The sequence below is a fragment of the Hemicordylus capensis genome, chromosome 3, assembly GCF_027244095.1.
Source record: "Hemicordylus capensis ecotype Gifberg chromosome 3, rHemCap1.1.pri, whole genome shotgun sequence".
NCBI classification, from domain to species: Eukaryota; Metazoa; Chordata; class Lepidosauria; order Squamata; family Cordylidae; genus Hemicordylus; species Hemicordylus capensis.
This window is the reverse complement of record NC_069659.1, coordinates 259,676,035-259,703,169: the sequence shown is the minus strand read 5'-3', so window position 1 is coordinate 259,703,169 and position 27,135 is coordinate 259,676,035. Positions and strand designations below refer to the sequence as shown.

Sequence of the window (27,135 nt, the reverse complement as noted above, 5' to 3'; positions counted from 1 at the left end):
AGAGAAAGTTTACAAAGATGGGCTCTTTCTAGTTAGGGCAGTTTGAATTACAGCTGTTTACATCTGTTATGCTATACAAATTTATGTATGTATTATATTTGCATACATCTTAAGAACTTCTAGATAATTAACAACCATTAACAAACCAATTTAAAACAAACCAATCAAATATAGAAATTAAAACATAGTTGAAACAGAACCGATTAAAAGCAACCATCAAATGTCTGGTTAAAAAGGTGAGGCTGTTCTCACGGGTAGCCTAACTCAGGCTGCACATGAGAACTGCCAGGATCTGGCCTGATTTGGCGGGGCAGCTCTGCCTAGCCCAGATTTTTAACCCATCTGTTAGTTGGGGTTAAAGGAGCAAGCATGCCCTTAACCCAGACTCTAAGATCATGTGTCTCTTTGGGCTGCACGCAGCCCAAGGAAACACAGAGAATAACTCCTAGAGCGCTCATCTCCTGGGGGAATCCCCCATGCACCCCGCTTGCCATGTGGTGCATTGTGGGATACCCAGAGGCCAGGATGCTTTGTCCTGGCTCTCTGGAGCTCGATTGTCTGGAAGCGCGGCCCACACTTTCAACACACCTTTACTGATCATATGGGGGTGAAGGTTGGGTTTGCAAAGCCTTCCCACCTACCCGGTAGGTTGTGCGAATAGCTCCAGTGTGTCTTTAAGGCCTCCTTAAAAGAGAGAGCTCAGACCTCATATCTTGCCTGGGAGCACATTTCAAAGCTCAGGGGTGGCTATAGCGAAGGCCTGATCTCAAGTTACTTGACAGGCAGAAACTACAGGCGGACCTCTCCAGATGACCTTAAGTGCTGGGGATCGTGTGGAAGAAAGTACAGAAGTCATTCACACCATCAAAAACTGTGTTCAGTCCAGGTTTGGGAGCTGTGGTGTGTGCTCCCAATTTTCAGTTGTGTGGAAGCAAGGTAGGAGGAAAACCTGGGTAGCTTTTCCTCCTACTTTGCTTCCACGCCATACTTCTAACCAGGTTTTCGTCAGACCTTGCTTCCACACAACTGAAAATTGGGAGCGCACACAGCTCCCAGACCTGGGTAGAACACAGTTCTTGATTGTGTGAATGGACCTTTCGCTCTTAAACAACCTGGACCCAAGCTATTTAGGGTTTTAAATTGGTAATTACCTGTATTTTGCTCGGAAGCAAAACAGGGGTAACATGATCTCTCCAAGCTGTCCTAGAGAACAACCTTGCTGCATTTTCATGAACAGAAACTTCCAGACTACATACAAAGGAAGCCCCATGTAGAGTACATTGCAGTAGAAAAGCTTAGAGACTACCAGCATTTGTACCATGGTTTTAATAATGTTCTCTTCTAGAAACAGGCACAGCTGACGTATCAGCCAAAGCTGTTAGAAGGCACTCCTGGTGCCTCAGTCTGGGAAACCAGAGATAAACTTGGATCCAGGATTACTACCAGACTTCATATTTGTTCCTTCTGGGGGGAGGGTAACTCCATCCAGGACAGGCAACTCTGTCATATCTCTGAAGTTACAATGCCCACAATGAGTAGCTCTGTCTTGTTCTGATTCAGCTTCAATTTATTTTTATCCATTACCATCTGCAGGCAGGCATTTAGGGAAGCGATGCCATTTCCTGATGAAGTTGTCATGGAGAAATAGATATGTGTGTCATCAACATATTGATACCACTCTGCTCCAAACTCCTGACGATTGCCCTCGGTGGCTTCATGTAGATATTAAAAAGCAGTGGAGACAGAATTGAGACCTCAGGGACTATGTACAGTAGCTCCCATTTTAAGGAACAACCCTCTCCAAGTGACACCATTTGGAATCTGCCTGAGAGATGTATTCGTATTTTTACCACAGTAAAGGGAAACTTTTTAACATCCCCATCCCCATTGTTCCAGACAATGACTTGCATACATAGTAATGCCAGCAGAAGCAGAAAGCTAGTGCAAGCTCAGCACTGCTAACCTCTAAGCCTGCCACAAAAGCATTGTGGGGAGACCTTTGGCAATGACAAAGGCTTTAGTGCATGTGGCCGCAGGGGGAGGGAGGAAAGCATAAAAACTGGGTGGAGCTCCACTAGCAGAAGGTGTCCTCTGCCCAGTTTCTGGGCTCTTCCCCTGCAGCCAACCTGCAACCTTCCTTGACCCTTGGCCATGCCTTTTGGGGAGGTTTGCTCGGAGCACCAGCTGCAGCACTAATTCTCTTGTGGAGAGCTAGTGTGTCCAGTCCATTTTTGTGGTACCTTTGATGTTACCTTCTCTGTTTGAACCTTTGATTCTGGATGAACTAAAAGGTTAAGAATAGTTACTTTAGAGCTTAGATAATGTCCTAATCCTGTGCCTGTCCACCTTAGACCAGATTCTATTTATATTAATTTTCCTCTAAATAATCGACTGGTTATGGAAAACATATTACACAACTTGGAGTCAGTGATATTCCTGCTCAGTGCAAAGAGTTGTGCAAAGCTTCACTTGCTCTTCAGACATCCCTGAAGTTGCAAGGCCTCTGAATAATGCAGCCCTGTTCCATAAGTTTCTCCATCCTCTGTCTATTGTTCTTGCAGGGTTCCCAGTGCAAAGGTATTGGAGAACCTGGAGTATCAGGAGAAACATCTCAGGAGAAATCAGTAGTTTGGAGGTGTATCATAGAAAACTGGTCAAGTGGGTCTTTGTGTTGCATGCACTATGGATTCACACATGGCTTGTGTGCTAGCTTAGACTGCTGTACAGCATACCTATTCTTTTGCAGTGTGTTCATCAGAGGTACCTGCATATTTCCATAACTGCCTGGAGAACCAGTGTGGTAGACTGGATTCATCTAGTACATCCTGACCTAAGATGGTTTGCACTTGCAGCACCATTCCCTAAACATTTTTAGTTTAGGGTGTTCAAAGAATGAATGAATGAATGAAAAAGATGAAAGGGGAGGGTGGGAGAAGAGATACAAATTAAAAGAAAAGTTTACATTTAATGAAGAGCTAACAACATGAGGAGATGAAATGTTTGGGGGGAAATCTTCCTTTGAGCTATCCAGGAGACTTCTCTCTGTTCTGGTGCTATTTCTTTCAAGGTAAAAGTGTCTTGCTTTTTCACAGAATTGATCAATATACTGATCAAAACCTGAACTCCAAATGTTCCAAGAAACCCATCTTTCTCTTTCATCACTGATTGCAAAACCTCTTTCCTTAAATCTTTTTTTTAAATGATTTCCCCCTGCCCATCTTATATTTTCCATCACTTTCAGGGTTCTAGACCTTATGTTTAAAGTTCTGTACTTCATGGTCCCTGACCTTCTCCCTTCCACCTTCCCCTTTTTGTGTGTGTCTCCAAATGCCTGCAGCAGTTGTCATCTTCCTACTAAGTCCTCTGTCGAATCCAACTGCAGCAAAGCTGTTGCTGCACTTTTGACTCCTCCCTATTCTGTCCACATCATTAATATATCAGCCCTGCTCTCTCCCCTTCAGCCTTGTTTTATATGTGCACCAAGGTTCATGCACATCCCTAGTCTAAAACATATGCCCATATTGTTGTGCAACAGAGCTGGGTGGCTACTACTTACCGTTACATGACTGCATGCTGCTGCATGTCTTGCATTGGTAGTAATGCCAGGTGTGTCTCAGCATGCAATTACCATTGTGCAATTGCATGTTGTGATACACCTGGCATTGCTTCCAATGCACCTCACACAGCAGCATGCAATTATGTAACCGTTAAGTAGTAGCCGTCCAGCCCTGTTGCACAGCAATATGGGCATATGTCTTAGATGCATGCATTGGCGCAGGTGGTTCAGAACTGCCCACGTTACTTCAGGCCATGTTGGCCATCATAAAGAAATCCTAAGGGTAAACTGCAGTGTACTTTATTCCACGTTGTTTCATGCTGTAGGTATAATATTGCTTGGCCATGGTTCTGAAGGTGGTACAGAGACCTATGTGCTCTCATTGCGTGTGGTGACCATTCTTTAAGGATTAAAAGGACAAAGTCAGGCTTACAGAATGTTGTAGAACATTATTTTCTGGATAAGAATCAGTGCTCTCTCTACTTTTCCCCATCTGTATGCGGAATGAGTTTTGTTCTGAGCGGCAGTATCAAGGCAGTGTGTGCGCACATGCATTCAGAATGGGGCCTTCCTGATTCAACCTGAGTGGGATCTAAAATTAATTGAGCAGACATCAAAAACCATGTGAGCGTGCACATACGCACGCCTTAGAGGGAACACTGATAAGAATGCTTTCTCCCATTTTTAGTTACAGAATGCTTGTAAGGATTTGTTTTGAATTGTAAAATTTAAATAGCGACTTGAATGGTGAAAAACTTAAATACATAAGAAAAACTTTGCAAAGGTTTATATGTTCAGTAAACAAAGCCTTTCACTTTTTAGGCATCAATAAAGCAGAATGCATAGTGTATTTCAACCGATCTTATTTCTATTCAGCAATAGAATCACTTATATCCTTGCGCTTTTCACAGGGAAATGTTCCTCTTGAACCCTCATATGTAGTGGGGCATGTGGCCTCAGCCCCCCAAGAACAAAACCTAACTACTTTGTTCAATGACGGGGAAAACAGTCAGGTATGGTTTTATGTGGCATCTGAGTTGAGAAATACAATCCCCTTACTCAGTTTGATCTACAGTGCTGCTGAGACAAAAACTGTCCTCTACCATTTGCTTTGTGGCATCTGTGCTCTTGATCTTTACTTTACTGTGAATGTCTAGCATAGGCTTCATGTGCTGAACTTTATTTGCTTTTCTTGTGTCTTTCTTTCTTGTAGTAAATTTGCAGGCTGTGTTGCATTTTTTCTTTTTCTTTTTAAAGATGGATTATTTATAAATGTGGTGTTTCTCTTCAAATTGAAAGGGTCTTAAAAATGACTTTGTTCGGAACATCTTGTGGACATTTGAAGATATTCACATGTTGGTTGGATCAAATATGCCTATATTTGGAGGAGGAAGGTACCCTGCTGTGAGCTTGCGTCTCAGGTGACTGTCTAAATATTTTAAAATAGGAGCAACATATTTTCATAAAGCTAATTTATCTATAATTAATTTTGGTTCATACTTTGTTTCTTACATGTTTAATTAGGATTTTGTGATTTGGGATATAGTCATAGGGCATACATGATTGACACTCCGTTTCTGATTCTTGACACAAATTATTTCTGTGATCTGAGAAGGCTATTCAGATCCTCCAGAAATCAGTCAAGTTCAGGTTGTTTCCACTGACTTGCAAGAGCTGAAGACACTATTTTAATTCATACTAGAATGGCTTAGTTGTTACATGAGACTAATGGCAGTTAGTCATTTCATTGGTGTCTTTTGAAAATAAAAGAATTAAAAGTAGTAAGACTATCATACCGTTGTCAAAATCTAGACAAATTACCAGTTATTATATAAAACTGGGACCTGATGGGGTATGCAAATGATCTTGATATTGTAATCCTATTCAAGGTACTGAAATAATACTGACAATATTTTTGTTGTAGGGATAACAATAAGCCCATTAATGTGCTAACAGGCATTGACTATTGGTTGGACAACTTGATCTGCAATGTGCCAGAACTGGTGATGTGTTTCCATGTCAATGGAATTGTTCAGGTAAGCTGAGAACTCTATTCAATCTTGGTTAGTGAAATATTATTTTAGGATTGTTAAGCTACTGTTCTAAAATGTGTATTGGCTCCAAGATAACATGTTAGTGTGGCACAGAAAAGGAGTGTTCTGTTGTTAGTTGTTTTAGTGAGAATGCAGGCTATGTAATGCAGTACATTCAAAAATTTACAGTGCTGCAAGAGCTACATGTGAGTGATGAAATACAACAGGTTGATAAATATTTGAAGAACATGTGAAAGGCATCAACTGCCTTGCAGCATATTCTAGCAGTACTTTTTAATAATGTTATTATTAACATACAAGATCACATACATAATTTACTTTGTATGATAGTAATATCACATAATAGTATTATCTGAAGTTGATTTTTTTTTGGTAGAAATATGAAATGATTAAGACAGAAGACATACCCAATTTGGAAAACTCCAATTTCTCTACCAAAGTAATAAAAGATATTGCTCAGAATATTCTGTCATTTCTGAAATCTAACTGTACCAAAGAAGGACATACATACTGGCTATTTAAGGGTAAGTAAACACCTCTTATGGATTTTTTAAAAAGTGACTTGTAAAATGGCCACCATTTGGGCTAAGGGATAGTGAAATGAGCCCATGGAAACAGCAAATGTGAAAAATTGGAGGCAGTGCTTGCTCCCTTCCCAAGGTTTCCTGACAGCTGGGCATCCGACAGTGCACAGAATCTCCCTCCCCACCTTGCCTGTTCTGCACACACAGCCTGGACAAGGGCAGCTATCTTACTTACTTAGCCACAGGAGGAGAGCCAAGTCTCAGTTTGTGCAAGGCACAAATTGTTGGGCAAGGTCAAGCACGAGGGAGAGGGTGCTGTTTTCACTCTGTGTTCATTCTGCCTACTTCTAGTTTTTTCTCTATTGTGGCAGCATCATGGTAAGAGGCTTAGGAGGGGCTTGGAAAGTGAGGAAAGATCAGGTTTGCCTAGAGAACTAGGCCTATTCTAGAACTAGAGAACTAAGCCTGTGTAGCATCGCTGTTTCCTTGTTTATTGATCATACTGGAGTATGACCAAAAATTGTGTGTGTGTGTGTGTGTGTGTGTGTGAGTGAATTGGTTTCCCCCCTGTGCTGAAGCTCCTCATTGATGGGTTGTACAGTTAGCCTTCTCGAGACAGGACTGGATTTTTGCCAGGCTAGATTCCTGCCTCTGGAGGGTGCCCTATCCCAGTTCCAGTCCTGTCTGATCAAGCTGGAAGGACACAGAAAGAGCTCTTCAGTATTTACATGACTTTTTTCCTATTTCAGGCTAGCTTTACCTCAATTCTTACCTTTGCTATTTCTTTTCTTTCTCCTCCCCGATTGTGCAAGGGTGGGACGGGAGCTGCCTTAGGTTTTTGGTTTCATTTTTTCAAATTCTAAATTGATTTTCAGTTGGATCTATTTGGCCATTTTTTGCCTTTTGCTTTTTAATTTTGATAGTTTGTCCTTTGCCGCTCATCCCTTTCTCCTCATGGAGCGGGCACATGCGGAGGAGTTGCTGAGAGGCTCTTTGTTGGAGGGCCCTCAAACAACTCCCAGAATAATTTGTGAGGGGATTTCTCCCTTTCGGGTACAGTTGGCTTCTCCTACGACACGTTCAGTTCCCACCATTTTTGCCACTTACACTGAGGAGGCCGATCTGGCTCCAAAAAAGGTGGCAAAGAACAAAAAGCACCATAAGGTGCAAGCAGAGGCTCAAAAATAGAAATCTAAATGCTCACAAATGTCCTTTTGCTTCAACGAGTGTCTGTTGATCAAGGATGTGTGCCACAAAACCAAGCCTTGACACAAGGGAGCCTCACTAAACACACAGGAAAGACAAGTTGACGACCAGCGCCCGGTGGGCGACTTCTGGTGTCCATGCCACTTGGAATAGTGGCGGAGGGTGTTGAGGAGGTATTGGCTGGTCCACGCTGTCCCTCCATGCCTCTTCCGGAAGCTCCGGGGCCGATCATTTTGACACACTGTGACAAGGCGCCAGTTCCTGAACAAACAGCCATGCCAGCAGATAAGGCTCCGATGCCTTCAGAGAATCCTGCTGTGCCCTCTGGAGATCTCCCAGGGCCAGCACCTGTAAGTAATGAGGAGCCTGTCCCTCAAGGGGCAGCATCCTCAATTCCTTCTGATGTGGCTGGGTGGTTACGGGACTTTTTTGTGCTGGAATGTTTGCCCCTTCGGGCTATGCCTTCTACTCCTGCCTTGCCAACTCAACCGGCAGGGCCCTCATTGCCATTGTAGAGGCCATGCCATGCAAGGACCCCTCTATTGTCCTTGTCTCCTTATTCCAGCCCTAGGAGGCAGGCTCTACCACTATCTGAGCACAGCAGGTTTATTCCTAGAAAATTGGGGCACAAGTGCCATAGGCGAGATTATCATTCTTCTTCATCTGAGTCTCCACCTCCCAAGCGTCCTATTAGGCAGGTGCCCCCTCCCCCGACTCCCCTGTTCAGAGGCCATGAGGTATACACAGGCATACATCTGATTTGGAGTCAGTCCTGAGGTCACCAGATTCCCTGCAGCCCATTGTTTCAGATAAGGAAGAGAGAGAGCTATCTGGGGAAGATATAGTGTATCAAGTGCCCATTTCTACTCGATTATTCAGTTCTACTGATTTTAAATTTTTGCTCTCTAAGGAAGAGAGCTATTAATGATGTCCAATGGAGGTTGCGCACAGCACCCTCAACCTAGATCAAAATGTTTTTCCTTTATTGGCATCTTCCTCACCATCTGTTCCTTTTCCATTGCTTTTCCATAAGGTGACGATGGTGGAATGGCAGCAGCCATCTTCTTTGAAACCAGTGGGTAGTTATCCTAGAAAGCATTATACACTCAACCAAGAGATTAGTTCTCTAATTCCTATCCCCCACATTGATGTGCCTTTGACACAAATGGTTTCAGGGTCTCTTCTGAACACAGAAGGTCAGGAACAATTGAAGCTCCCAGAAAGCAGAAAATGTGATGTTTTACTTAGGAAGGCTCACGAAGCCTCAGCAACTGCCACTACTAATTCAATTTTTTCTCATGCTTCTATACTTTGGGCAAAGGAGCTCATTACCCTGGTACCACCTGAGAATGTAAAACTCCACTAGGGCATCAATAAGATGGCCAAGGTGGCGGCATTGATGGCAGATTCCAGCCTTAACTGCATTCAACAAGCATCCAGGGCTTTGGCATCTGGGATCACTGAACGAAGATCCCTCTGGCTTAAGTCATGGCAGGTGGATACTAAGTCCAAATTGGCCCTTAACTCTTCCCCCTTTACAGGAGCTAATTTGTTCATCCCAGTCCTGGTTCTAGTATTAGTGGAGACAAATGATAAAAAGGCCATGCCTTCCACCAAGAAGGATTTTCAGAGGCCTTTTCATCCCTGTTCTTCCTCCTTTCACAATTAGAGGGAGTTTCAAGGAAGTGCCTCATTTCAAGGTAGGGATTTCCATAACAACTTCTCCAGAGGGGCGGGAAGATCGCTATGGAGGCAGTGCTGTAGTGGAACTACTAGAACAAAGGGATTTAGGCCTTTTAGTTCCAATGCCCAGTTCCCCAAGAAACAATTACTGTGCTTTGCTCCCACTTGAATGTCCACCACCCAAGACCACTGGGTGCTGAATACAGTTGCCAATGGTTACTCCCTAGATCTCATTTCTACTCCCCCCAACTTCTTTCAGACATCCCCAAAGTCGAACAAGCCAGATAAACACCTGAGGATGGTTCAAGCCATTCGTCATCTTGAACTGATAAGGGCAGTCGAGTAGGTACCCTCAATAGACATATGTCACGGCATCTACTCACTGTTGTTCCTTGTTCCACAAAAGGATGGTTCTTGGGGAGTAGTGTTGAACCTCAAGCGCCTAAACAAATACATATAAAAGGAAAAAGTTCAGAATGCGGTCATTGAGAACCATCAAGGAAGCGGTCTGTCTGGGAGATTTCCTGGCCTCAGTGGACTTGGCTGAGGCTTACCTCCACATTCCAATTGCACCACTCCACAGAAAGTTTCTTCATTTTTCCGATGATGGTCTCCATTATCAATACTGAGCCCTCCCTTTTGGCTTGTCATCAGCACCTCAGACCTTTACAAAGCTCATGGTCACAATTATAGCACAGCTTCACCCTGACTTGGATGACCTATTGATCTGAGCCACATCTTCCTCTCAGGTCCAGATGGTAGTGAGTCTCTCTCTGCATTGCCTAGCATATCACGGATTTGTGGTCAATTTGGACATTCATCTGCATCCTTCACAGGTCCTCGAACACCGAGGGGTAATGTTCAATATGGCACGAGGCCTGATCTCACTTCCTGAGGAATGCAAGGTCAAGATGGCCACCTTCTTGCGGCCACTCTTACATTTCACATCAGCAGACCTCATGCTCCTGGCTCAGATTCTGGGGGCCAATGGTGGCCTGTATGGAATGCAAACCATGGGCAAGGTGGCATTCTCTCCTGCTACAGTGGTTCCCCTTTCCAGACCAGGAGGTTAGCATGGTGGGGTCCCACAAGCAGATTTCTCTCCCTCAAAGGATCAAGGACTCCTTCCTTTAGTGACTATCTCTAGCAGTCGACAAGGGCCTGCTTCTGACAGATCCCCGAAAGACCGTCGTCACTACAGATGCCAATCTCACAGGGTAGGGAGCGCATTGCCAAAATCAGATAGCGCAAGGTGTATGGTCCAAGTTGGAGAAGACAAGTAGTGTCAGTTGGCCAGTTGACCCTCAGGCAATTCCATCCCCTTCAGCGGGGCTGTCATGTCTTGCTCTGCACAGACAACATTGCGACCAAGGCCCACATCAGTCGCCATGGGGGCACGCAATAGTATTGATGGCAGAGAAGGACGATCTATTCTTATGGGTGGAGAGGTTTGTCTAATCCATTACTGCGGAACACCTCAGTGGGGTGAACAACACACAAGCAGATTGGCTCAGCCATCAAGTAGTGGGTCCGGTGGAATGGTCACTCCATCCTCAAGTTTTTCTGCAGATAGTCCAACGTCTAGGCCTTCCAGGGGTATATCTGTTCACGTCTCATCTCAGTTCCCAGGTCCCTTGGTTCTTCTCCAGATTCCAGTTGCCTCATGCAGACGCAAGTGATATGTTCACGACCACCTGGCCCAGAGGCCTTCTCTATGCTTTCCTCCCACAACCATCATAACCAAGCTCATCCAGAAGCTGGTAGAGGAAAGGGCAGGGCTGATTCTGGTGGCCCTGCATTGGCCAAGAAGGCCGTAGTTTTCAGAGCTAGTTCGTTTCTCCATCCGTCCTCCATGGCGTCGTCTTCTTCACAGAGATCTTTTGTTCCAAGGTCCCTTAAGGCATCCAGAACCAGAGTGGCTCCAGCTCTGCATGTGGACCTTGAATGTGGAATCTTAATCAACAATGGGTACCTGAAGCCGGTTCAGGACACCATCATTGCATCGCGGCAACCATTGACTCAGTGGATCTATCAGGCCACTTGGGCGGCCTTTTCTAGGTAGTCAGCCCGCAAACACCTTGATCCGTTGTCAGCAGGAGTGCCAGAAGTGTTAGCTTTTCTTCAATCAGGAGTGGACCTTCACCTGTGTGCCAGCACTCTTCGAAGACAGGTCTCCATATTAGCTTTGGTTCTAAATATTTCAGGCCCGATTTCTACATTACTACATCTGCACATTTCACATTTTTTGAGGGAGTATCCAATTTGGTGCCACCACCTGTCCAGCAGTTCCCTTCATGGAGCTTGAACAAGGTGCTCACTGCCTTAACTCAGGCACCGTTTGTACCTCTGGCTTCCATTAGCTTGAAGCTGCTTTCATTCAAGATCCTATTTTTAGTTGCCATCATGTCAGCCCGAAGAATTTCTGAGTTAGGCGCTCTCTCAGAGTGCAAGGAACTGTGTGTTTTCCAACATGGTGCGGTGATCCTGACGTTGGATCCCACCTTCATCCTCTAAGTCAACACAACCTTTCATCGTTCTCAGGACGTTCTTCTACCGTTGTTCTGCCCACCCCCATTCACCACAAGGAGAAGCTTTGGCATAAGCTTGACGTTTGCCGGGCCCTAAGAGTCTATATCAAATGCACAAAGGGCATTCGCAAGACCGATTCAATGTTTGTTTCCTTTCACACTTCTTCCCTGAGTCTTAAGGTATCCATGGTTCCTCTATTTGGTTGGATCAGATCCTGTATCTGCCTGGCCTACTGAATCCTTAATCTACCATTACCAGAAGGGGTTTTAGCTCATTCCACTCACAACGCTGCGGTATCAGCTGCCTTTTCAGCTCACACCCCTCTTCTGGACATTTGTAGGACATCTACATGGGCTTCCATTACCCCATTCATCCGCCATTATAAGATATTTTCTTTTTCTGCTGACCAGGCAGGCCTTGGCCATAGAGTGCTTTAATGAGTATTGTAGTACATTCTTCCTCCCATTATATCATTCCGCTTGGGCATGACTCATCAATGAGGAGCTCCAGCACAAGGGAAAAAAGAACATTGGTCTTACCGTGAAGGTTCTTTTCTCCTGTGTCTGGAGCTCCTCAGGCCCACCCAGATGCACTGTTATTCATGGTGAGCATTGGAGAGGAAAGGGATAGTTAGGTTTGGGTGGAGTCAGCTGCTAGGGTTCCTAGTAATAGGAGTTCCTTGTATTCTGTATTCTAACGTTATGATCTCTGTTCTGTTATCACTGTTCTGGTTAGTATTTTTTGTTTTCTCATACTGCCGTCTAGGCAATTTTATTTACTTACTTACTTACTTACATTCATTTATATCCCACTCTTCCTCCCAAAGCAGCGTACTACATATTTAAGTTTCTCCTCACAACAACCCTGTGAAGTAGGTTAGGCTGAGAGAGAAGTGACTGGCCCAGAGTCACCCAGCAAGTATCATGGCTGAATGGGGATTTGAACTCGGGTCTCTCTGGTCCTAGTCCAGCACTCTAACCACACCACCACACTGGCAATTCACTCTTTCCATAGTGCTCTCTTCACTTCAGTCCCGGAACTGGGATAGGGTGCCCTCTGGTGGCAGGAAGCTAGCCTGGCAAAAAGCCAGTCCTGTCTTGAGCATGCTAACTCTACAACCCATCAGTGAGGCACTCCAGACACGGGTGGAAATAACCTTTCACGGTAAGACCAATGTTCCTTTTTATTCTTGCAACTTTGTTTTGTCAGGCAGACTGATGAGAGCTTTTTTCTTTTCAGCAAGTGGAAGTGATATAGTAAAGCTGTATGACCTGACCACTCTTTGTGAAGAAACAGAAGATAAATACCAAAACCCATTTACAATGCCAGTAGCAATTCTTCTCTATAAGTAAGTGTAGTATAAGAGACACTAGACTGTTTGACTGACTAGGTGATACTGGTTAACATGAGAATTCAGTACCATATGGGCTTGAGCTAGATTAGCAGCAGTGACACACAGGACTGGATGCTAGGCTTGTAGTGCCAATGCAAGGATCCACCTTTTTTCCAAGGTCGGAGCTGCCTTTGCTGTAGCGGGGTTGCGATGGCAGGTATTGGCATTGCGGAGGACAAGCCGGATGATGTCATTGGAGTAGTGTCAATAGGGTTATATACTTAGGAAGGGAAATTATTGTGGAGCGGGAAGCAGAGATGGGACTGATGGTTGCACATAATTTGAAGGCTTGCCAGAGCAGTTCTATTCTCCTGGTATCAGCAAAAAGCTACCTGAATATAGGAAAATACATTTTGACATTTTTGTTTAATTCTCCTTCGTATGTTAGAAGCAATAACTAATCTCAAAGGGATACAAAAGTGGGTGTCCCCGCACTTTCCCTGCCCCTCATGAATCTTCCTGTCATATGAGGGTTGACTGTTGACTTTTAGTCTCCTTTCCATTATGTGAAACTTAAGGATTTTACAAAAAGGGACTAAATGATGTCATACTTTACTTAACTACACAGTGGCTGCAATCTTGTGCTTTTAAAGAAATGCACATCTCCAAAGGGTTTTGAATCCAGCAGGGGATGCAAAAGCAAGGACAGGTCTGAGCAAAATTTAAGTGGGGTCATTACAGTCCCTGAATGCCATGATTTTATGGTTGTATCCCCAGATTATAAACAGTAATCATAAATAAAATGTCATACTTCTCACATTGGAAGGATTGAAAAAAAGCTTAACTGGGATGTCTTCCTAATACCAGATTAGGAAAATGCTTAGTCTAAGTATAGGAGGGTTATGAAGCAAGGGTTGTTACTTATTTCCATTTCTTATTGAAAAACTCAGTAAAAATATTTAATAAAAAAAAGAAGCAGCAAGAAGCAAGCTCTGATGACCTTGTCTCACACAAGATGCCACTTGAATTGTCTGATGTGACCTTTGTAGCAGCTAAAGCAGAAATACTAAGTAGCTTTTATCTTGGGACTGTCTGTATGAAAGTACAACTTGATATGGTGTATTTTGTATAGTTTTGTGCCCAACTCTGCACACACAGTTTGAGATAAGCTAACTAATTCAGGGTTTTCTAACACAGCATATAAGAAGATCCCTTTTATATTCAAATCAGGATTTCCCTGTCATTAATTGTTTTTTAATCCTATCTTCCAACTTAATTGAACATGAATGAACACAAAAGAATATTTTATACATCTAATAAAATAACTTTTTAAAAATTATTTGTCTTCTGTTCTTCTGACTTAGAGTTGCTTGTAATATGATGTTGAAGAAAAACCAAAACAGGAAACATTATGGTACCATCAGAACACTGCTTCTTAATTGTGTGAAGTTATTGGACAAGGGCAGACATCCTCAGGTAAAAATTGCATTCTACTTAAGCAGTTTCCATACCATAGTGTCACTTGTTGATAAACCATTTATGGACAGAGCCTCAAAAACAAATTAATTAAATGAAGGTATCTATGAATTTGGTATCACCAGTATTATAAACTCAGACTCTTCATGCCCAAGCAAAGTATTTGGAGAATATTCACACATGTGAATATTCCGAAATGCCGAAAGGGTGTGTGGGTGTACGTACATATATGTAGGTTTTGTGTAAAAAAAATTTGATACCCAGTGTCGGGAAGCCTTCTAAATTCATCTTTCCCACTTTCTAACAAGATTATAGCTTCAGCAAACTACATGCTCTCAGAACTGTTCCAGTTTGATGAACCTAAAAAAGAAGAGGGTGGAGAGTTCCCTTTAAATGGTAACTCAGATGAAAGCTACAGTGAGGAGGAGGAAGAAATGCCTGATAGTGATGAAAATGGTTCCTATAGCACCAGTTCAGATCCTCCTGATGACAACAAAGCAGTTGCTGTAATCAAATCTGTTGGAGAACTCTCTGTGCCTGAAAAATATAAATCTACTCATCAAATACGTGTAAGTTTACCTTGCACTGTTGGTATTGACTCAGCAAGATTACCTTTTAGGGATAGTAAAATGATTATCTGGATATTGATGGAAAGTATGTGTGTGTGTGTGGGTGTGTGGGTGTGTGTGTGTGTGTGTGTGTGTGTGTGTGTGTGTGTGTAACCAGGGGAAATGATCTCTAATTGGCAGCTGTCAAGGTTGTGGAAGGGGAACAGAAAACCTTCACAATGTGCATGTATTTGCCCCTTTCCCTCAATGGAAATGAGATGTTTCCAAGCTTTTCTTTGAAGTCAATTGCTTTTCTTAAACTTTTAAAAAAAGTGCTAAATACTAAGCGATTGCTAATCTTACTTGTTCCTCTTGAAACCCTCCTTGACATTTCTTGGATGAGCTAGATGAAGATTAGCTTTATCTTCCTTTTCCCCCTCATTGTGTTTCCCCGTCCTGCAGACTTGGAAACCATCCTGCGTACAAGCTCATGAATGCAATCACTCTTTTTGGTATTAGTGTTGCCTTTATTGCTGCTTCACATCCAAGGATTTAATTACTCATGTGTTTTGTGGCAGAAGCCTTTTTAATTTGCATTCTAAATGTTTTGTCCAAGATGTCCTGCCCAACTGTTTGTAAATGGCTGGTTTAGATCTTTGCCTATTCCTTGGACTATATAACCTGCATTGTAAAGATTGTTTCTCTCTCTCAGGGAAGATATTACAATCAGCCCATCCTCACATAAAACTGAAATAATAAGCTTTGTAGCATTTTTGTCACATCAACTGCATTACAGTTACTTCGTGGCTTTTTGCCAGGCCTGAGAGTTGGGGGTGGGGGGAATCCTGCTCTTTTCTGTGCTCTTTGTTCTTCAGGCTTGGGACTCTGGACCAGATCATGTCTAGATTTTTTTTTTTTAATTAAGATAACAGCCAGTGTCAAACCTTATAGTGCAGTAGCTTAAAGACAAATATTTTTGTTTGCCATGTTATGAATTTAATTGTGTTCATAAAAGTTCAGGCTTTGTTAACTTAATTTTAGTATCCTGATTGTGATATACTTAACAGCTTCATAACCCCTTTTAAGATTGTTCTTATTGAAGATGTCAGAATGGTTTTCCTAATAATTTCCAATAAAAATGGTTAAGTTTCTCTTATTCATTGGGACTGCCTTCTGTCTTAAGCCTAGCTGTGCATTTCCTGTTTGCCATGACACTGAAGAACGATGCAGACTAGTACTCAGCTATGTTCTTGAGGTAGGTTTTTTTAATTAATCGTTTTAACACTGTTGTATATTCATTTTTTAAAAAGCACATTTATACAAACTTCCTCTTCAGTGTAAATAATGATTGTAATAGTATCTTTTTTTTTTTTAAAACAGGGCTTAAAATCTGTTGACAGTAGTATTAAGAAGGAAAGTGATCTTCCTGCAGCTGACCCCAACACCCCTATTCCATTAAAATATGAAGATGAATCAACAAGTGTTGGTCCAGAATGTCTTGAGAAACAGATGGCATTGTTCTTAGACAAAAGTAAGTTGACAAAAGTAAGTTAAACTGTTTAAAATGAAGCTTTGCAGTTCGGACTACTAATAATGTTTTGGTATTCTCAATTTACTGGTAAATAATCAGCTACTTGACATATTAAAAGAGGTTTTTTGGTTTTTTTAAAAGAAAGAGCTACTGTATTGCTTGACTCTGAAACCTCTTGAGAAACGAGACCAAATTGAGCAGTTTGGATTCTTCCAGCATGCCAATCTGCAAAACTGACCTTTTCCTTCATAATTGTATTCTCACAACTGTGTCTGGAAATTCTTACATAGTCTATGCTGGGCTGACTGTGTGTGAAAGTGCAGATTGAAAAAAGTGTGAACGTATTTTGTTTAAAGTTTTTTTTAATGCTATTAGAGACACATACCTTCCAACATATTAGTCTTAATCTAAAAAACATTTTTCACACATTCAGGCTGTCACAGATAAATGAAATCCTGATACAAGGGCAAAACAACTGTACTTGAATGATCACTAATATGTTCCCACAGTAAAATATCAGAATATGAACAAGAAAAGGTTACTAAGAATTGATTGCTTTATTTCTGAATTATAGTGGGCTCATTTCAGGAAGTTAAACAGTCTAGTCAATCAGGAATGATACCTGGATCCTGGCAATACAAAATGAAACTTCAGCTGATTTTGAAATCATCAAAGGCTTATTATGTTCTCTCTGATGCTGCTGTGAGTCTTCAGAAATATGGGAGAGCATTACGATACATAAAACTAGCTTTACAGTGTCACGGTAAGTTCCTATAATATTTTTACAGTAGACTCAAGATTTATAGTGCCAAATGTGGTGTCATATTCACGTTGAAAACCCATCATGTGCAAAGCTGTATGTTTAGGAAAATGTTAAAGGCTATATCTATCAAGAAGCTTTTTTCCACTGAGCACGGTATTGGATTAGATTATCACATTTAATCTCGAAACTGTATGTTTCTGTGCAGCCCAATTGCACTGTGGTATGCTCAGATACTGATTTAAGTTGGTTTGTTTCTTGAAAGCCTTTAAGGTTGTTCACATGACCACATTTGCTGGGGCTGATGGTGGTGGTGGTGGGGTGCTGGGGAGAAGGCATGACACTGCCTACCTTCCCCCACACGATCTTTGCTGTTCCTGGGCTCTGCCATGCTTTGTGCCCACACGACTGATGCACAAACGATCCCAGAGCAGTGAAGGGGGGAAGTAAACTGTGTTGTCCTTCAGTATCCCACAGTGTACTGAGCAAGGAGTGCAGTGCATTGAGGATTCTCCACTGCCAGGCTTCTCTTTCCGCTTGGCTTTATGGAAGCTTGGGCTGCTGGCAACCCAAGCTTCCACACAACCTGGTGGTGACTGGTGAGGTAGGAGGGCCTGTGCCCTCCTATCTCACTTTTAGCCCCGGGCACAAAACCGGGGCTACCTGGCAAAGTGGCACTGGGATTGGGACCAATCCTGGCGGTTCTCACAACCAGCCCTACCCAGCATACAGCTCCCCTACCTGGGTAGGGCTGGCCGTGAGAATGACCTTTTGGAGTTTTTGCTCAACCATTTTTCCCTTTAAGAGAAAATCAATCAATTTAGCTTAGGTGCAAGTAGAATAACAGATTTTATTTGAAGACAAATATTCGAGAATGCCAAAGAGAACTTGTGGTCTCTCTCAAAGTGCACTCCTTGTAAACCCTGTTAGTTGCTGAGCATGATGACATTTACTCCAATGTTGGGGCTGTGTCCATGTCTTGCAGGCAATACAGACATTTAAATCCGGTCATCTAAACATACTACCAATTAAACATTTCCCTCCACCACCACATTCTGAACTGTATGAAGGGTTAGATGCCATTGATGAGAGTGCAAAGAAGTTGTTCATATTTTACCTCTTTAAAAAAGAAGCAGCAGCAGCTTGGAAGGGGTGGGGAAGGTAGTGTCATCCTGTAATCTATGTGTTAAATGTTGCTCTAGCCAATATACAGTTGTTGGTAAAGTTCTGGAGGTTCTGGCTCTCTGTAGCACTTGCAATCTTAGTCAGGCATTCTGATTCAGTGTTCACTTAGCTTCCTTTCTTAACTTTCCCCCCCACCAGATACATATTGCTGCCTCTGCACGAACATGCTTTCTGAAGTACTCCTGTTTCTTTGTCAGAGTTTAACTCTTTGTGGTGACATCCAACTAATGTTGGCCCAGAATGCAAACAACAGAGCTGCATATCTTGAAGAGTATAACTATCAAACAAAGGAAGATCAGGAGATACTGCATAGTCTTCATAGAGAATCCAGTTGCCAAGGTAATGATTAGGGTCCAAATCTGGACTTATTCAGACAAGTAAGTGTGTGCCATTCTGCAAGTTCCAGTCAAAAGCAATAGCATGATATCCACTCTTCCTAGAACAATGAGATAGCATATCTTGCACAAGTGTCAAATGTACCACTCTTGGACAGGGTAAGGTCGTTCACACGGCCGAAAACACTGGTGGGGACAGGGAGGGGAGGCAGGTTCCTGCTGACCTCCCCATACACGCTCTGCCACTCATGCAGCACATGAGCCTCAGCAAAGCAGGGAGCCGGAGGAGGAAGTCCTCCAGCATCTTTCAGTGCACCGTGCCAAGAGTGCTTGGCTCTTTTGCTGCCTGCTTCTGTGTGTGCTCGGGCTGCCTGTAGCCTGTGTGCGCACACACGACTGAGAACTAGGGAGAAGGGCATGGTCACACCCTTTTACCTGGGGAAAAGCCTGGGGGAACCCCCTGGGCTACCCAGAGGGGCAGTGCCAGGATCTGCCTTGATCCTGGCACTTCACACAAGCAGCCAGGTTGGCTGCTCGTGTGAACAGCCTTATTATGGAGAAACCTATAGCTGTTTTGTCCTGGCCGCAATTTCATCTAAAACTGATTGCAGTCGTGAGACTGTTGAGAAGAGGGGAACTGGCTATGTGGGCTTCCTTCTTGCTTGAAGGACAGCTTGCACAGCCAATCACACACAGAGAGGGGGAGGAGCTTTCTCCCTCAACTGGTCCGACAGCATGCAGCCTCCAGTGCTGCATTTGGATGTAGCATAGGCACAATGGAACCCTGGTTTTGAGCAGCGGAACTCACTACAAATTGAGGAAACTGGAGTCTCTGGAGCGAAACCTCTTAAGGAACAGGACCGGCATTGGACGCATTCAGACCTAATAGTAGGAATACCTCTGGGCCCTGCAAGTCCAGTTCCCCGTTACATGCGAATGCAGTCACAGTTGCACTGTGTGGAACAGAGAATGAAGTGCCTGAAGGCTAATCAGTTTTGGGGCCAGTCTGTTCTTGCAGGTTAATATTGGGTTTACAAAACAGAATGCCAGGTGGGGGGGATTAAATGTGGTGGTCCAGAAACAGTAGTTCTTCCTTGAGGAAAGATGTCTGAATTCAGTGCAACAGACAAGCAATAACTGTAGTTTTTTACGTTGTAATATTTATTATCTGGGGAAATCTTCATCTAGGTGCCATTAATCTTTATAGGTTTCTTAGTCAGATTTTGGGAAATGGATTTGCTTGCTTGCTTGCTGTTGGGATTACTTTTGTATGCCAAGGCTGAGTATTGCTTGGGAGAATTACTTGGTTGCATAAAATTAGAATTATACCATTATGAGTTACTTTTATGATTGTACAAAATGATACAATAGTTATATACAGTTGTCTCTGTTCATTGTACATTATCTAAAAAATGATTATAAAGTTGTGCTTACACTGAAAAGCATTCCAGAAACTTGTTGCCAACGATGAATTATGGAAATTCTGTTAAATAACCCTTGTCAAACTGGCCAACATCCTGACTAAAGAAGCGTGGGTGTATAAGTAGACTCTGCAGAGACTTGCCAGGAACCTGTGCATGATTCATCTGGTGTGTGTGTGTGTGTGCGCGCGCGTGCATGGTGTTGCACTATAGGGCTAACACTTCTGAGCACTGCGCAGTGAAGTGTTTCCAATCTTGCAGACTACGAGTAGTGTTTTGAAATGTTAGCTCTATAGTACAGCACTGTGCACTAGTAGGACTGAGGGAATTGAATGCGGACTCCCGGCACATCTCCACAGAGCATCTATCCTCCCCCACGCCTCCCTCCCCTCCCCCACTCTCTCTGTCAACCACTATTTCTGGTGCACTGCCTGTTTATGGCTATTGAGTAAAAGCAACATGGCTAGAATTCACACTTACTCTAGTGTTTACTTTATTTTCTAGTGTTTTCTTGGGCTACTGACTTGTCTACAGATCTGGAATGCCAGCTTTCAGTTAGCTGCAAGTGCTATGAGGCAGCTAATGAAATTTTGCTTTTTAGTAACTTAAAAGAGCAGACTGCAGAGCAGTATACACAAGTAATGAAGAGGATGGGCAATATCCGAAATGAAATTGGAGTATTTTACATGAACCAAGCTGCTGCTTTACAAAGTGAAAGAGTGGGTAAGTGGTTGTGCATATGTATAGGGGTTTTTTTCTCATTGAATTTAATTTATATTAAATGTGGAACTTAAATTATATCAGAAAATCACAACTCTGGTAGACACCACAAAGCTCATGTAATCCATGACTGTCTGTATAGTATGAAGCAAACTGAATATCCAGTTTAGGGAAACTGCCTTGCAAAGGATATGGGATCCTCTCCATAGTGTGAAGCCTGAGAGCTTCCAAATCCTGGCAGCCATGGAATTGGAGTGGGAGCCATGCTTGCTGGCAGGGCTGCTAATGTAATGGCCAGCAGGGGAATTTACCCTTGAGAGGAGGAATGGAGTATGCATTCCCACAGGTCTATGGAATCTTTTGATTATGGTTAAGAGTTAAGCTGCATTACTTCTGCACGGCACTAGCATTCACGAAGGGGGGGAAAAACTTGAACTGAAAATAAGTTAAACAATTTTTACCAAAGGTGGTGGCGGCTTACAACTCTGAGGCCTGTATCTTGTTCATGTCTCTCATATGTGTCATTAATATGATCAGTCGCATTTACAGCATACTAGGAAAACTGTGCATAAAAAGTTGAATAGAACTTGTACCCTAGAGGTCCATGATGTGATTAATATAACAGAACTTTGTTGGACTGCTATTTTAAACAAAAATCACTTGTTTTAGAGGGGTGGAGGAGGGAGAGATAACTTTATAGCAGTATTTTAAACTTCGTAGTAGTTGGTAGGAGTTTCTGGAGGAGTTTGTTCTTACAGATTCTGTAAAGTTATATTTTGGTCCCTATGGCACAACACACTTTCAGACATATAAATAACACACACTTCTTGCTTGCAGCTATCATGGGAAAGCTTTTTATGTAGACAGTGGCAATAGTGCTGGTTGCAGAAAACCCCCAGGTTTTTGTTTGAATTTATTCTGCTTGTGAGCTTTGTGCAGAACATGGTCATTCTTAAATTCCAGAATGGCATTAAAACAGTTGCTCAACAGAAAGATGATCTGTACTTGCTAACTGAAGATGCACGAATGAAAGATGCATGAATGAAAAAAGCACTCTCTTTCTCTTGCTCTGTTCTAGAAAAGAAAACTATATCTGCAGCAGAACAGCAACTGTGGAAGAAAAGTTTTTCTTGTTTTGAAAAAGGGATTCAAAACTTTGAATCCATTGATGATACCACCAATGCGGCTCTTCTCTTGTGTAACATGGGAAGACTGATGAGAATTTGTGCTCATGCTCATTGTGCTGCTGTGGGAGATTTTAAAAGAGAATTTTCCCCTGAAGAGGCCCTTTATTATCATAAGGTAACACCTCCTCCTGCCCCCAACTCTTAGTACTGATTTGCAGTTCCTATATAGAAAAATGGACCTGTACAGGGTCCTTATCTCATTAGCATCCTTATCGGGTGTCACGTTGGTCACTTGACTAAATAAATGCTCATGTGCTGGTCTGCTTGTGCAAATGGGCTGACAGAAATACCATCACAGAAGTGTGGCTTCTTTTGATATTGCAAAGTTTTGGAAGAACGTTGTGGGGATGAAACCATGGTTAGTGGACATTGCATTTTTGCATTGCCATTTGACCAGTTTTTCACATCAGATTATAAAAAAGAACTGGTTTTATTCAGTATTTTAATTAAACTCATTGGTTAACTTGCATACACTTCATAGGTTAGCAGTAGATATTTTCACTTACTAACGTACATGTTGCCAAAGAGAGCTAAAGGCCTACAGTGATTTTATGTTCAATAACTAATATTCTGGTTTGGTCATTGTGAAGACTCAAATGTTCAAAAGCAACGAATAGTATTCAGTACCCACAGTGAGTCCGTGAATATTACTGATTTATTACTGTCATTAACTTCTTTTATTATGCTATGATTGAATTATGTAGGCGATTGACTATTATCTGAAGGCCTTAAGATCACTGGGCAAAAGGGAAGTCCATTCAGCTGTTTGGGATTCTGTAAACTGGGAACTTTCCACTACCTATTTTACTATGGCAACTCTGCTGCAAGATTATGCTCCGTTATCCAGAAAAGCTCAGGAACAGGTAATGTGTATTTGGATTTATTATAGTATATGTTGAAAACCAGTCATTCTCATAGCATTTGTGTTGAAATATGGAATGCGCTCTTAGAATAATTCTCTATAATGTTTGAGTTGTACCTGGAAAAGGAACTGTTTCGTGATCAGGAAGATGATTGCTACCTGGGTAGTGTAGCACAAGTGTTCCTAAAAACACTCTGGCTGTATAATTCCTTCTTACTTACCCTGAGCAAATAATATGATTGAACGCAGATCTCTTGTTTCTAAAACATTCACTCTGAGAGTAGCCATGCTTATCCTGCCACATTTAGGGACATAGGAAGCTGCCACATACCGAGTCAGAACATAGGTCCATCTAGCTCAGTCTTGTCTACACAGACTGTCAGCGGCTTCTCCAAGGTTGCAGGCAGGAGTCTCTCTCAGCCCTATCTTGGAGATGCCAGGGAGGGAACTTGGAACCTTTTGCTCTTCCCAGTGGCTCCATCCCCTGAGGGGAAGATCTTACAGTGCTCACACATGTAGTCTCCCATTCATATGCCACCAGAGCAGACCCTGCTTAGCTAAGGGGACAAGTCATGCTTGCTACAACAAGACCAGCTCTCCTCTCCAACTACAGTTCCTGGCTGTATCTCTTTCTGGAACAGTCCATTGCCTGTTCTTCCCTGAACCCCTTGATCCTGAAAAGGAACTTGACTCCTGTGTGGCTCAAACTGTCCTTGGATCAAGAAAGTTCTCCCACTTAGAATCATCTTAGGAAGAAACAGTAATGGGCTGTGGCATTGTGTGCTACAAATGAGATGGGAGAAAGGGCAGACATTGACTCGACTTCAATGAAATGCTTTCTAGTATCTTTATTTATGAATAATCAAAATTTATTAGTATAGTATTCCATTTCGGGAATCCTAATATTGCACTTATCTGAAAGTAAAGAAGAACATTGATAACCCTCTTCTTGCTTGATCATGCTAAGGGTTCATCTGCCTCCAGCACTGGCCAATGAAATAGCCCTGGTTAATTCATAAGAGGGTGTGATGGTGACAGCCATTCTGTGTTGCTTGCCCCCAGTATCTGGGGGTAAGAAACTGGAAATATGTCACTGATCATGGAGATCTTTTTTGTCTCTCATGGCTGACAGCCCAATCTTTCATGAATGTTTCAAGTATTTTTAAAAGTCACACAAGGTATGCAAACCTTTTGTGGTGTGGGAGCTGCTTTTGTGTGGTCCAGTCAAGCATCTCTCTGGTAACATATGAAAATATGAGACCATGTGGGATGAGCATGGATGATGTGATTCCTGACCCAGCCAACTTTTGCCTGATCACTAATTTCCTTTTCCATAGTGTGACTACTTGGCACAGAAACAAATATGATATTTCTAAAGGGAACTTGTTTTGCATAATTCGTTTCTGAAAACCTTGTTTGGTGTTTTATAGATAGAAAAAGAAGTGAGTGAGTCAATGATGAAATCGTTGAAATATTGTGATGTTGATACAGTGTCTGCACGGCAGCCTCTTTGCCAGTACCGGGCAGCTACAGTTCACCATAGGCTGGCTTCCATGTATCACAGCTGTTTGAGAAACCAGGTATTTAACCAAAGATGCTACTTTAATATGCCTTTCTATCATGCTGCTGCTTATATGTTGGTTAATATTCATTACCTATGTAAAAAGACGGGCATAGTGCTGTTTTAGGAGTAATAAGAACTTTCAGATCTGTAGCTTTTGTCACTGCATCAGTTTGTGTACATACCTGATGGTGGTATACTTATTTTACTCTTTGAGCTATAATTGTGCTAGCCTGAATCGTCATGTGTACCGCAATAGCCTGTTCTGCTTTTTGCAGCAGCTTGCTTTTTGTAACAAGCTTACAAATGCTCTAAGGCTGGTTCAACACTGTGGTGGGTAGGGGATGTCACAGCTTTCAGTGGCTGACATCAAGACTAACACTGTGCCAACCCACCAAGATTTTCTGTGGCATGAGGGGGAGGCATGCCTTTTGGCAATCTCCCCTTATCTCTGCAGCTGCTTGTGCCTCCCATAACAATGTCCCTAAAGATCTTCCTCCAACCCTCAGGGACATAGTTTTAGAAGGTGACTGCAGAGGTAAGGAGGGATAACTGACAATATCTCCCCCCCCCCCCCGCCAATGCAACAAAAAACTGGTGTCGGTGCATCTTGGATCTTGACATCCAACTTGACATCCATCTTGGATGTCAATCTTACTGTGTTGTTTTAATGCTTATTCTTCAATGCTTTCATCTTCAATGAGCACTCTAGTGCATAGTATAGGGACATGTTGGGAGGAATGCACAGCCACAGTGAGTGGTGGGGAAATCTAACATCCCACTAACAGTAGTGCTGTCTAACTGAGTCCCTTGCTAACTGAGTGAAGAAGTGCCTTTTTAAAAAGTGGTGATTCTCTTTATTTAGCAGGGGGAGAACAACTGGCCCTATCCATCCACAGCAGTGTCCATCCCTCCATCCATCCATCCCTCCAGTGTCTCTTGCTGGTGTCTAGTTTGTTTGTTTTTAGATTGAGCCCTTTGGGGACAGGGAGCCATTGATTTATATTAAACTGTTTTGGGAACTCTTGGTGAAAAGTGGTATGCAAATAGTAGTAATCTTGAACAAAGATGTATGGATCCTGAGCAACATTCAGTGTTTTGTGAAGCAGTATGGTGCAATGGCAACTCATCAGGGCTGCTGCGCAACATGAAAGGCAACCCTGATGGAGTTGTGCAACAGAGCAGTTCCATGTTTCCTGTAGAAGTGGCGCTGTGCAACTGCCATGTTGTGTTGCCCCAAAAGGCATCGGGGCTGCCTTTCATGTTGCACAGGAGCCCCCACTGATGCCTAATGCAGCGTACCACTGTGCAGAATGTGGCCACTATTTTTATTTATAACTCTTCTTTCTTCCATCATGGAACTCAAGGGGGCAAATGTAGGCACTGACCAGACCTGCTTAGGTTCAGCAAGACAGCTGTAGCATTTGTGTCTCTGCCATTTACAGATCAACAGTGCACGTGTGTTGCATGACAAAAATGGCCCGAAAAGACTCTAGGGCCAGGGTGTAAGATTGCTAGCCCACAGGCCAGATCAGTCCCCATGGAGCTCAACTGACCAGCCCGCCTGAAGCAGCCCTGGGACAAGCAGCTGCTGCATTTCTTCCCCAATGCCACCTTTCCCCTGCTGCTGGCATTTCTCTCCCCACCGCCATGTGTCTAAGTGGAAGCCATGGCTTGCTCCCTTGCTCCCACCGCTGCCATGTTCCTTTCCTCATGGCGGGCTCTTCAGCGTGCAGTGTGCTAGTCCAGAAGAGGAAAAGGGGGGGGGGAGAGAGAGAGAGAGAGAGATGGAGACTAAGTCAGAGGATGGCATGGGATGAGGGAGGAGGAAAGAAGGGTGAGTGGAGGACAAGGGAGGCGAGGAAGAGGGGTTTTGCTTTCCTTGGGCATGATGTTGCTTTGGAATTATTGCTCTAATTACTGAGTGTTAAAAATCTGAACAATAACAGTTGAAATATGATTATATTCAAAACTTCTTCTAAAAATACCAAAAAATTTCCCTGAGCCTATTCTGGTGTAAAAAGTAGTGCATCCAGCTAATTTAAGTGGCAGGGCAATGGAGGGAAGAAGATGGGGAGAGAAAGAGGGAGGAGTAGACAGAAGGTGGGCACGAGGCAACAGAAGGTGGCACAAGGCTATGTGCGGTCCTCCAGAAGTGCATCTGAATCGAATCTGACACACCACCTGATCAAGTTTGACACCCCTGCGCTAGGAGGAGGCAGCCTTCCCTTGAACGGTATGGATCAGGAAAGATCTGGTTACATGGCACTCGTGACAGGAAGGTGGTGTTACCTCCAGTATTTAATAGCAATCTGTTGAAGCATTAGTCACAGTCATAAGGAGAAATTGATGCCCTTTGCTTTCTTCCGAATGTGTAGTTTCTATCACTAGTTAAGCAGTTCTACAGTAAGCACAGGACAAGCTGAGATGATGCCCTATCTTGATATAAACTGTCCTTTTGGGTCCCCTGAATTAACTTTATGCAAAAATATGTTTGTGTTTAAGGTAGGTGATGAACATCAGCGGAAGCAGCATAGAGTATTAGTTGATCTTCATTACAGTAAAGCTGTGAAGTTTTTCCAGCTCCTGAAGGATGCACCGTGTGAGCTCCTTCGTGTACAGTTGGAAAGAGTAGCGTTTGCAGAATTTCAGATGGCAAGTAAG

At 43.0% G+C, this 27,135-nt stretch overlaps 1 protein-coding gene across 4 annotated transcripts in view; it reads left to right on the top strand.

Annotated features, from left to right (window-relative positions):
- Window positions 1-27,135, top strand: part of EDRF1 (erythroid differentiation regulatory factor 1) — a 50,228-nt gene that overhangs the window by 12,451 nt on the left and 10,642 nt on the right. For 2 of the 4 annotated variants that reach the window (XM_053312839.1, XM_053312843.1), the window contains exons 7-22: window positions 4,468-4,569; window positions 4,856-4,977; window positions 5,481-5,592; window positions 5,987-6,134; window positions 12,792-12,900; window positions 14,250-14,361; window positions 14,670-14,930; window positions 16,093-16,164; window positions 16,290-16,440; window positions 17,015-17,203; window positions 18,524-18,724; window positions 20,646-20,864; window positions 21,940-22,163; window positions 22,753-22,911; window positions 24,341-24,490; window positions 26,977-27,130. In XM_053312839.1, coding sequence (XP_053168814.1) covers window positions 4,468-4,569; window positions 4,856-4,977; window positions 5,481-5,592; window positions 5,987-6,134; window positions 12,792-12,900; window positions 14,250-14,361; window positions 14,670-14,930; window positions 16,093-16,164; window positions 16,290-16,440; window positions 17,015-17,203; window positions 18,524-18,724; window positions 20,646-20,864; window positions 21,940-22,163; window positions 22,753-22,911; window positions 24,341-24,490; window positions 26,977-27,130 — 2,485 coding nt within the window. The remainder of the gene's footprint in view (window positions 1-4,467; window positions 4,570-4,855; window positions 4,978-5,480; window positions 5,593-5,986; window positions 6,135-12,791; window positions 12,901-14,249; window positions 14,362-14,669; window positions 14,931-16,092; window positions 16,165-16,289; window positions 16,441-17,014; window positions 17,204-18,523; window positions 18,725-20,645; window positions 20,865-21,939; window positions 22,164-22,752; window positions 22,912-24,340; window positions 24,491-26,976; window positions 27,131-27,135) is intronic. The other 2 variants (XM_053312840.1, XM_053312841.1) reach the window with 2 other exon arrangements.